The sequence below is a fragment of the Cyprinodon variegatus genome, unplaced genomic scaffold, assembly GCF_000732505.1.
Source record: "Cyprinodon variegatus isolate N-32 unplaced genomic scaffold, C_variegatus-1.0 Scaffold770, whole genome shotgun sequence".
In the NCBI taxonomy this organism is placed as follows: domain Eukaryota; kingdom Metazoa; phylum Chordata; class Actinopteri; order Cyprinodontiformes; family Cyprinodontidae; genus Cyprinodon; species Cyprinodon variegatus.
This window is the reverse complement of record NW_015151223.1, coordinates 318,380-330,171: the sequence shown is the minus strand read 5'-3', so window position 1 is coordinate 330,171 and position 11,792 is coordinate 318,380. Positions and strand designations below refer to the sequence as shown.

The following is an 11,792-nucleotide window of genomic DNA, read 5'->3' as shown; positions in this document are numbered from 1 at the left end:
ACAACAGAGATCCGTTTTATGGCAACATTTTTCAGTCTATGAACGTTAAACCAGTGTAATCAATCTTTTCTCTTATAGTATTTTCTTGCCTTAATATTCACAGGAATGTGTTAATAGAGCCTTAAAAGCTTTACTTCAGCATGAAATCCAAGTCATGTGCTGCAGAAAGCCACGACTGTTAACAGCAACGAGCCTCGGCACTAAGAGGAGATGCTTCGGTTTGGCTGTTTCTCTATATGATCATAACTCCACTCTTTGACTCAGAACCTGGGAAGCGCACACACGTAACGTGTTGTCTGTGTGCTGCAAAACCCGATTAAAACCCTCATAGAGAACGTTACAATTCTGTTGCAAGACAAAAAGCAACAAAATTTTTCCCTTGTGTCGAATAAAACTGCTATTCCCTTCAGTGGGTAGAGGAGACCATCAGTCGTTTAGGAGAGGGGTATTTTCATCAGCTTGTTGATCATTTACTCTCAGCCTACAATCAAAATAAAAGGAAATTTACAGCAATCTCAGGCAGCATTTACAGACAATGTGTTTAACATTAAAAAAAGTCAGATCTTTATCTTATAAAATGAAAACTTAGAGTCCCATTACCTTTGTTGTCTTCTCTTAAAGAGAGAGTAAGCCAGAAGAAGTAAGGCCTGCCCACATCAAAGATTAACACATTTAACTTTTAGCGTGACTTTATTGCATCATATTTTACAAATACTGAATGTTAAATCTCTTTTGTGCTTTAAAAATACCAACTTTAAAGTTGAAACTAGGGCTGCAACTAACAATTATTTTAAAAATCGATGAATCAGCCGACTATTTTTTCGATTAATCGATGAATCGGACAAAAAATATTTTTTTATATTAACCTCTTTATTCCAAAATAAACATTTTAGACAGAACAAACAAGCACACAAGTACAGGTTGCTCATTAACTGTACTGGTGCAATATGAAAAATAAATGTTTGTGTTAAAACTACGCAAACTTACATGAGAAATGTAGCTGTACATCCACAAAATATAGGCTACTTTGTTTCATAAAGCGCAAAAAAAGGCATTTTTGTTTTTAAAAGCCCCTAAGGGGTTCAAACAATAGGCCCCCCCATTTCAACAAATGAGTTTTTTTTAGACTAGAAGAGTTCTGCCTTTTAAGACAGGAAAGTATAGCAGTTAAAGTTGCTACTTGAGAAAATACTGAACCATAGAGATAAAAATAGCCCTGTGATTCAAATTATAAATTGTATTTGGAATAAAAATGAGAGAACTAGGGGTGCTAAAAAACACATCCTCCAAAGACAGATATTTACATGGGAATGTGGCATATAATTAATTGACATATTACTGATCTTGCTGGATTTTATTCTGCTTTACTTCCATAAATTGCAGGATCTTCTTTACTTTATCTTTGCCAGAAGATTTAAACTTTAAAAGCCTTGCCCTCATAATTTGCAAGTTAATTTATTTATAAAGAAAATATAAACGCTGCTTAAGCTAATTCAAATGAAATTAAAAGTAAAATAAGTAGCCAACCTTATCACTGTCTGTAACCTACTAACAAGGTAAGGAAAGCATCAGATGAGCTACCTGAGAAACTAACGTTACGTTTCCCCACTTTAAAACCAAACAAACATGGCCGCTCACCCTGCTGATCAGCTCTCTTCTCTGCCATCGAAGGCTCCAACGCGTTTTCTTTTCAGGTGCTGCGTCATAACAGTGGTGCTTCCGTGCCATGTTTATTTGTTTTTACAAAAGTTGCATGTTACGACTTTTTTCACTGTACAAAGCGCAGGCTATTTTAATTATTGTGATCAACTTGCGCCGTCAATCCCGGCGCATGCGCGCTTCATTTAAAGTCTGGACTCTGAAGGTAACATCCTGCTGCTCTGACTGCAGCGCTGAGAGGGACTCCTGCGGGAGCGTGAGAACTGGGTTGGGATGGGGGAGGCGCCCCACGGCAGCAGCTGCCAACGGCGGCGGATGACGCATTAATCGCGCAACACAACTAATCGATGATGAAATTCGCTTTTAAAAGTCGATTTTTATCGATTTTATCGATTCGTTGTTGCAGCCCAAGTTAAAACAATTGGATCTTTTAAGACAATGAGCAGTACTTACAGATAAAAGTCCCATGGCACCCTGAACAGTTGCAGCCCATTCAAAGTTCAGGCGCTGAGTGATAAGGCCGCCTACTATAGGCCCGTAAAACATCCTTCAACACAAACATTCCCATTAACATCTAAACTGGAACAAAGATGATCGACTGAGCTGCTTCTGGACTCACCCTGTGGACCAGAAGGCACCAAATAAACCCGACACCATTCCCAGGGTGCTGAGTCCTTCTTCAAATCCCTGTTCACTGCAAAATTAAGAGGAGAAATTGTTAAACCACGTCGTGTTTTTTAAAAGACAAGTGTCATATGTGCAACAACGTATGGAGGTCCTCACTGTGCACATGAGATGATCTCAGGGAAAGTGGGGATTGCAGTCATGCCAAGAGAAAATCCAATTAGGCTGAGCATGAGGACCATCAGCCACAGCTGACTTCACATGCAGGAAAAAATACAAGAGCTGGTTTGAACATCTTGGGTCAGTTTAATCATATTTATGAGCTCTATGCATTAGTAAATTTATTTTAACTGCAGAATTTACTCCTTTTTTGTGAAATTCCTGAACCTTGTTGCCATACGGATAGTAATAATCAAATTGAAAGTCCTCACTAGCCAAAAAAAGAACATTTCTGTTTCTTTAATTGAAAAATACAAACCATAACCTCATCAGTACAAAGTCAATTTTTTTTTCTAGAAAAGGAGTAAATTGTAAAAATCCAAAACATATGAAGCATCTTGCATGTTTTTTATTTTTCTGTTATATTTGGGGTCCATAGTTTCTGGTCTACAAAATAGTTTCTGTCTTTTCTCAGAAACCAGGACAAGATATGAGTCACTGTCTTAAAAAAACACTTGAGCTATTTATAAAATATGTGCGCTCAGGTCTGCGTTCAATTTAGAATTCAGGGTTTTTTTTTGTTCCTATTACTATGAAATAAATAAAAAAGGAAAACTGGTCCATAAAAAAACAAGACTTACCAAGTTTTACCTAATATCTTTATTTTTTTAACAGATTTTAATCAGTTAGTTAAATATTTTCTAATTGTCCAGCCACATCGACCATCAGTGTTCCCTAAAAAAAACTAAATTCTGTTGCTTTTCTTCACATTTAAATATTAAAACCTCTTCGAATCAACCCTTGGTATAAAAAACCCACAAACTTATGTGAAAGTAGGGATTGCCTAAACAAACGGGAGTTAGTTAAACAAACCATCACCTTGGGATGTGAAGGAAAGGTGCTGGACCCAGTAGAAAGAAACAAACAGCGGTGATGACTGCTCCCGTCACTGTGAATCCTGTCCTTGTGACCTGGTGAGCATTGATTATAGTTAAAATGACAGCTAACCATACGTCTTAGATCACGCGTGAACGCTTCAACACTTACAGGATATTTATCTGTGAAATAACCAATCAGAGGGGACGCCAGGCAATACGGTAAAGACAGACCGATCAAAAGTAGTCCCACGTATCCAGATGAGAGGCCAAACTGAGCAGAACAAAGGAGGAAAAATAATAACATTAAGCACAAGCAACAGAAGGTTGAACTGATTTTATATTAAATAAGCATAGTACCGTTTTCATTGCAAATAACGACAAAGTGGCATCAATGAAGCCCAGCCCTGAACTTATTGTAACCAGAACAAAACAAATCAGGACTACTTTTCCATTGGTGAGGAGACGAACAAACGAGTCTTTCGATGGTTCAGCCTCTGTGTTGGAAATCAAAACATAAAAGGTTAAAAAGAAAAAAAAAGCTGATCAAACGATGTTTCGAATATTCAAACTACTACCAATGGAAGGCAGCACATATATGTTGAAAGGAACCATGACCAGAAGCACACATCCAAGGAGCAGAAAGGGGACTTCGTATCCAAAAGACTGGTAGAACCATCCTCCAATCGGTGGTCCCAGAATGAGGCCGAGTCCGGCGAAAACCTCCAAACTTCCCTGAAAAACAAATGCATGGATTAGCAACAAACATGCAGGGGTTGGAATAAGTTTGCCTTTCACATGGTGCCACATTCTAAAACGCACATTTTAGTCTGTTTATTGGGATTTTATGTGGTAGGACGACATAAAGTGAACAAACTCCACCAGCTATACAGGATTAAAGACGTTATTTTTTGTAAAATATGTGATCTGAATTTTTTCAAGTCCTTTCAATTACATTTTTTAATCTCGGTTGATCAAAACATGTTTATGTTTGCCCTCCATAAGCAAAAACAACCTAAACTTCAGTCTCAAGTCTTCTGCGGCTCCTAACAGGTTTCTGCAGCACTGCTATGTGTTGACGGATGCTGCCAACACCATGCTTTACTGTGGGAATGCAGAGCATCCTCTCACTGGTTTGTATTGTGGTAGTTCAGGTCTAACATAAAATCCCACTAGCATACATTAAAGTTTGATGTCCTAACAGGAATAAACTTGATATTCAGCTAAGCATCAAAAGGATTAAATAAACCATTTCTAGCAAATTAAATATATATTGACTTTATAGTCAATAACAGAATTTGAACTGGGGAGTTTTCCTCATGGAACTGGGATATAGAGTGCAGCGCATACCAGCTCAGACCATTGTGCCTCCCTGTTTTCTCAAGATCCTAACGTCTCAGCTGCATACCAGACAGACAAAGGAGGTCTGCTCTCACCAAAACAGTTGCAACATTGTTTGGGAAGATTTTTGCCGTCATGGCAAAAGTTGAGGTCATGGCAGCGGCGAATCCAACAGCATCCATAGACCTCACTATAAAGCACAGGGTAATGAAGGGGGCCCCTGAAGGAGCGCGATCCAGTAATCTGCAAAGAAAGAAAGGAAAGGAAGACTTGCATCACAAACCAGGGATCATAAAGGAAAGAATTATGAGATTTTCTTTTATGAAACTAAACAACTCTTACTCTTCTGCTTCACATCTAGTGATCAACATCTCTTTTAGTGCCTTACAGTCTGTTTTAGTGATGTTTCAGCTAATTTCTAAAGGATAATTTATTTTAAAAAGTGAAACCCAGGATTCAGACTAACAAACAACAAAGGGCAATTACAAAACGCTAATGGAACACTAATGGTTTTATACCAGAAATGTCAGGTTTTGTCCATAGTAGCATATAAAAGTAGCATATGATTGTTGCATTCCTGGTGTTACGGTTAAACATTGTAAATATAATGAGGTTGCTTACCCAAACAGAATGGTGCACACCGACGATACAAAGAGTCCTGCAATTAGCATAAATTTTGCACCAATTTGGACAATCTAGAAAACAAAGCGACGCCTGGTTAGGAGGGAGCGGAAAATGACACCTTACATAACAAGTACTGATAAAATACTATCATATACTTACATATTTTCCCATAACCATAGAACCAATTAAATTGCAGACAGCATAGCATCCAAATATAAGACCAACTACCGTCTGACTGGCTCCCTTTTTAACCGCCTGTAGGGGAAGAGTAATCAAGAGGGTCAAAAACAACATGTAAGTTGGATTTAATGTGATGTAATGAGGTATAAAAGTGACTAACAGGAAAAGTGTGGCATTAAAGAAGAGGAATTGATCTAATTCCCTCTAAATTTACTGTGTTTAGAAAATAAATAGCTTAAGGAGTCATCATTAACGATGCACCAATCCAGTTTTTTCCAGATCGCATCCTATAGCGACACCTGGGCTAAACGAATCAGCAGATACCCGATACTAATGCCAAATGAACAGACCATACATATTATGTGAGCAAAGGCATCAGGCTTAACATTAACATTATTAAACAAAAAGGTGATAAATAAGCACAGAAATAAGTAAATTTAATACTATTAACAAAAAATTTTTAAATTAGTAGGGAAATATAAATACTTATATGTAAAGTTACACCGCAAACACACATTTACAGTGAAAAGATAGTTTTAATGGTATCGCTGTGTATGATATCAACCAAACAATAATAAAAGACAGGATTAGAATGCTAGATCAAGTTCATGAAACTATCGGATTAATCAGGATTATTGAAATTATTGCCAAGTAAAACAAGTTTTAGTTCCACCTGGTTTAATTCAGTATAAACCTTCGTTGAGGAAAATTTTTCTATCCGATTATTCATCAATTAACCGAGAAAATAATCAAGAGATTAACTGATTTGCAAAATAATCATTAGTTGAATCATTAGTTAGTATCTCTAATCATTCCTGGACATGATGGAATCCAATTCTTAATCTGTGGTATTATAGCACAGATTAATATATTTATGGGTTCTAGAACATTGCCTCCCATAATAATCACAAACATACGCAACCCTCAACCTGCTTCAGCGTTCCCCCCACAAGACGTTGTTTTGTATCTGTGTTGCTTCTTTGTGCTCAGGTTTGTTTGCAATCTCAGACTTTATCCTGCTAAAGATAAGGGGGACATATAATGCAAGGACATTGTGATCCCCCATGTTTAATGTCTGCGTTTTGTCTTTTCTTGAACAGGATGTACCACAACAAAATTTCCATCCCGTTTCGGCTGGGTGACAAAGTAACCATTAATAATCCTACATCCGTCTTCATTTTATGGTCCATGTCTTATCATGGATGAACAATAAATGGGTTCTGTTTAAAAACTATTTAATATAGCCTTATTTATGATGCGAAATAACCTGATAGAGGAATTACTTCTCGTGCAGCAGATGTCCTTCCTCATGACTACAGCCTGATAAAACGGAAGAATGCTTAAATTATCTTGTTCAGTCAATGGCCTGTTCTAAAATGTCCCTTTTGTGTCTCAAGTGTCAAGCAAGTCAACAATTATGACAGTAAAAAATATAGCAGTGGCACTAAAAGACACAATGAATGAAAAAGTGGTTAGTCTGCCCTAACAGGACGCACTCACCAGATCTCTTGGTCTACAGGCCATGCAAGGCTAGATGGATTACCGTAACAAATCAACTACAACTCAACAGAAAAGCACATCTGATTGGAAAGGGACACATTGTCACATCTCTACGTAGCTAAATGAGATAGTAGCTCCTTTCTAAAGACGTGTGTCATCACAAACAATCTCTATCAACAGAGATCTGACCAAACATTTCCTGTCATGCCTACTCCTAATCAGTCAGAGGAATTTGGTTACATTAGCCTGTGTAATTCCATTCGAAACCAGTTAAGTGTTTTTTGGGGGAATATTGAGCTCCTGAAACAGCTATTTGTGTCCAAGTTTAAACAATCTAACCCTGAGATTAAAGGGTTGAGGAACAACTCAGTAACCACCTAGGTCCGGCGTGGGCAATTCCAGTACCTGAGGGTCAGTATTAGGGATAGAACGGTTTATGAAAACCGCCTGAACCGTTCGGTTCGACTGTCTCGGTTCGGTTTGCGTGTGATGTGTTCGGTTCATGCGCTGCTCCTTTTTCTAATAGGCGAAGCGTTTACACTCCAGAGCAGAAGGTGGCGGTTCAGCGACCAAAGCCAACCACCAGTAGTAAACAAGAAGAAGAAGAAGCGAAGCAGCGTAGCCAGGTGTAGCAGAAAAAATTGTGAAAGAATTGTGTGGGTATGGCGAGTGGAAAAGAACAGGAGTTGGAAGACGCGCCAGCAGCACTTTATAGGTCTGCGGTATGGGACCACTTTGCATTTAGAGTGACCTACGATGACGGCGGAAAGAAAGCTGTGGATAAAAGTGGAACAGTGTGCAAGCATTGTGCAACACGTTTTGTTTATGCTAACAGCAACACGACCAACATGTCATGCTAACAATCAACATATACCGAACCGAAAACCATGACCACGAAACCGTGAACCGAACCGAACCGTGGATTTTGTGAACCGTTCCACTCAATTTTGAGATCAACACATCTGAATCAAGCAATTATATTAGGGATGCACGATATTGGGATTTTGGCCGATATCCGATATGCCGATATTTTAAAACTCATGTAGCCGATAACCGATACTGATGTTAAAGCTGGACAAAAATAAGTAGTCATTGAAAAAAGCAGTTTTGTTATCCATTTCTGACACTTTGGAAAATAATATAATCAAATATATTTTCATATGCTGATATCAAATAGATTTTTAAAAACGCGGTATCGATCTATTTTACTTTCAAAATCTTGTGAAATTTCATCGTTCTGTTACAAACTCTGGTGATATTTTGCTAATTCTTGTGAGATTTTGTTAGTAAAACAGATCGATACCGCGTCAATATATCAACATATAAAAATATGGCAAAATTTGGTGAATTTTCGGGGGATTTCGTAGCATAACGACGACATATTATAGCAATATTTCATTAGTAAAAGAGATTGATATGGTGTTTATAAATGGCAATATATCAGCATATGAAGATATTGGGATATTTTAATGTATCAATATTTTTTCCCTCGTCTTTAGAAGTTTTTAAGTCTGTAAAAAAGAAGTTTTTGAGGAAGAAGTAGTAGCATTTTTTTTTATTTTTTTTTAGACTTTAGAAAGTCAGAAGCTGATCAAATATCGGGTTAAATATCGGTGAGGTGGCTGATGTACGATATTCAGTTTTAAGGCCGATACAGGCCGATACCGATAGGGGGCCGATTATATCGTGCATCCCTAAATTATATGATTGCAAGGACTGGAGGAACTGACTGCATACTGAGGAAGTAACTCAGCCGCTTGATTCAGGTGTGTTGGACCAAGGCTGGATCTAAAAGTTGCAGGATACGGTCCCCAAGAACTGGAGTTGCCAAACCCCTGACCTAGGCTATCACTAACTGGTAGGTGCTGCTACACCAGAGGAACTTTCCACAGTGAACTTGACATTAACACACCCGTTTCAGAATCAACACCTTAGGCTCGACTAGAAATGTGAAGCCATTCACATGGACAAGCTAACAACCTTTGTGGGCGGAAGGGTTTATAGGTCAGATGAGACGCGGTTTAAGTTACTTGGGTGCACTGAGAAAAATACAAGGGGGTAAAAAGGGTTAAGGCGATACTATACGGTTTGGTCTACTTTAGATGCCACAAGATCTAAGAGCTTTGCAACAATGATGCTTTTTCTATTACATTTGAGGCTATTGTGCCGGCCTAATTTTTCATGTGCTTCAGGAACTTCCTTTCCAGCCAGCAAACAAACCTTAGAGCTCCTCTTTGGGAAAGATTTACACAACTTAGCTCATGATTACTCATTCAGTTGCTTTAGGTAACTACTCCAGCATCAAAGCACAGATTACTGATTAACTACTCAAAGATAACACCACAATTAAGATCTTAAAGGAGCCTTGTGACTGTCGTCTTATCTACACTCGGTTGCACTTAAAGCAAACACTACAGAACTAATGAACATTTTTTTCTTTTTCAGAATGGGATTATTAGCACTATTTTCTCAATCTTTGCAATAAATGCACTCAGAATTTTTGATAACCTGGGCGGAAACAGAAAAAGACAGATATTTTCAATGGTATAAAAGGCTAATAGTTGGTTAATTATTCAGGATGTCTGCAGAAGCCCTTGTGCTCTTAACAGGCGCGATAGTGGCTTAGCATGCAAGCATATACATTAGAATATCCAACATTGATATTTTTTGATTAAAAGGCGAAAGAATAGTTGCCTTCTTACAACCAGATTCTGCTAGTTCCAGATTTTATTGTTAGTTCAGATCTTTTTCCATAGCATCAAAATTGGAAATAAACTAATTAGAGAAATCATCCAGAGGAATACTACAGTATTAGCAAACCTGCATCAATCTTCTTTTGGAACTATCTTTATTCCAATATTGAGTGGAAACATACATAGTTGTTGCCAAGAAAGTTTTTTAATCTCATAAAGTATGGGAGGTGTCCCTTAAAATTCTACACAGGTGTTACCCTGTTAATTGGGAATTTAATAAATATTTTCCAAATATTGATCCTCACTGTTTCTATTTGTCACGTCGCACAAGAAACATTAACCCACCTTTTTTGACATGCTGTTCCAGCAAAATGTTTTGGTCTGACTTAAAATTTTCTTTAGTCTGGAATGTAACATACTTATTACAATAAATGTCAAACGTGTTTTCTTTGGTATTTCCAATAACAGTATGTCTGGGAAAGACTATCTTTTAAATTTTTTTATTCTGTTGGAGAACTTCCACATACATGCCTGTAAATTTGCTAAAAACAAACCCAACCTCACTGTTTTTAGAGCTTAGGTCAGATGTTTTTTTAACCCTAAATGAAGCAGCAAATTGTTTTTTTCTCTCTCCTTTTTGTCATGGAATCCTGAGGATTTGTTATCCCGCACCTCGAGCATATGACTGTTTGCAATTGTATATTGTGTATTTGTAAATAAAGTTTAATAAAAAATAAAAAAAAAACAGGTACTGCTAGTCATTTTCTATTACTGATTATTTGGAGTTTAAACCAGATGATTGTTATGCAGTTTCCAAAATTATTATTACAAAACCAATGCAAGTTTTAGTGATTTTGGAAATCAACAACATGCATTATTGTATCTATATTTAAATTCAGGTATGTACATTTATAAGCAAACCACCAAGTAAATGTTTCAGAGCAAAAAGAACATAGCAGAAAATAGAAATCACACTCCTTATATTATATATTTTCCTTGTTGTTTTTGTTAAAACCAGACTGGCTACTTAGAAAAAGTAAGTCTAAGCAAGAAAAACACAAATACCTGATGAGTACACTATGATATATTTATAAAAATTCAATCTTATTTTCAAAATTGTAACATCTGCATTTAAAATGTGCAAATTCTTTCTCAACATTAAGTAAGCAAACACATTAGTTCCTTAAATGATAAAGTTAATAAATTTAGAAATACATAGTACTTCACTCAATCTTAATGACACAGTTCATGTTTACTTCAGCAAAAATCCAACAATGAACAAAAACACAGATTTCTTTTTTGTTTAACTTACCTCATTTGGGAAAAAGGGGCCTAATATAGAGTAACAGATCATTGAACTAAAATTAACGGACGCTATTGATATTAAGGTGAGAGCCTGTATTCTTGTCATTCTTGTGTTTGTTTCTGTTGTTTCGGTGGGGATGGAGTTTTCAGCTGGAAGAAAAAAATAAGGAACAGAAACAGAGATGATCAAGTTTGAACTTTGTCCGCATGAGAAGCTTTGTGTCAGGAACAGGTTCCCTCCGAATCTACTGGTATCTTTCTGCTGCTGGTTTACAGCCAGAAACCTTGATGGAAATCCGCTACATCCAAAGTTCCCTCTCACCTGTCAGCTGGGAATCAACCTGCGCCTCCATGTTTTCACTCTAAAGGCTTGTTGTCGGCCACGGAAGTTTTAGGTAGTGAAGTAAAACACAGAGAGACGATTAAATTTCTTAAAAGTTCTTCTAAAAGGCGATGACGTTTGTCTTGTGAGTGAAAAACGAGCCCAAGCGGCACCAAGATCGACCCTCTCCAGAGTTCTTGGAGTAACTTCCGAAACGACTGTCAATAAACTTAATGCTTTCAAAATAAAAGTCCACTTCCGGTTAACTCACTAAATAATCGGCCCAGAGCGACGAAATACCTAACCTGACAACCATAGATATCCTTTATTATGGATATCTATGCTGACAACAGCCAGATGCATGTCTAGCTCCGCCTAGTTACGAAATTCCCGCATGGCAGTGGCAACACGTGTACGTACGGAAGAGGATTAGGGCCACTGGAAAAAAAAAAAAAAAAAGTTAACTGATTTTTTAATTTTATTTCTGTATAATATGAGAAAAAAGTCAGA

General features: G+C 37.3%; 1 protein-coding gene across 1 annotated transcript; it reads right to left on the bottom strand.

The window, feature by feature from the left end:
* Positions 1-85: 85 nt before the first annotated feature.
* Positions 86-11,420, bottom strand: slc18b1 (solute carrier family 18, subfamily B, member 1). The gene is made up of 14 exons (XM_015395969.1): positions 11,283-11,420; positions 10,968-11,110; positions 5,442-5,537; positions 5,280-5,353; positions 4,754-4,901; positions 3,896-4,052; positions 3,678-3,814; positions 3,490-3,591; positions 3,322-3,413; positions 2,443-2,538; positions 2,279-2,353; positions 2,113-2,206; positions 601-647; positions 86-481 (listed from the first exon to the last, which is right to left on the bottom strand). Exons 1-14 carry the CDS (start codon positions 11,311-11,313, stop codon positions 427-429), a joined length of 1,347 nt encoding a protein of 448 aa, XP_015251455.1. The 5' UTR covers positions 11,314-11,420; the 3' UTR covers positions 86-426.
* Between the last annotated feature and the right edge of the window lie 372 nt (positions 11,421-11,792).

Bases quoted from the DNA above. Each gene is read 5' to 3' on its own strand.
- slc18b1 (XM_015395969.1), bottom strand. From the start codon at position 11,313: ATGGAGGCGCAGGTTGATTCCCAGCTGACAG. The intron at 5,538-10,967 runs GTAAGTTAAACA...CTTCCCCTACAG, and splicing joins GCCCCTTTTTCCCAAATGAG to GCGGTTAAAAAGGGAGCCAG. The intron at 4,902-5,279 runs GTAAGCAACCTC...CTTTCTTTGCAG, and splicing joins GTGTGCACCATTCTGTTTGG to ATTACTGGATCGCGCTCCTT.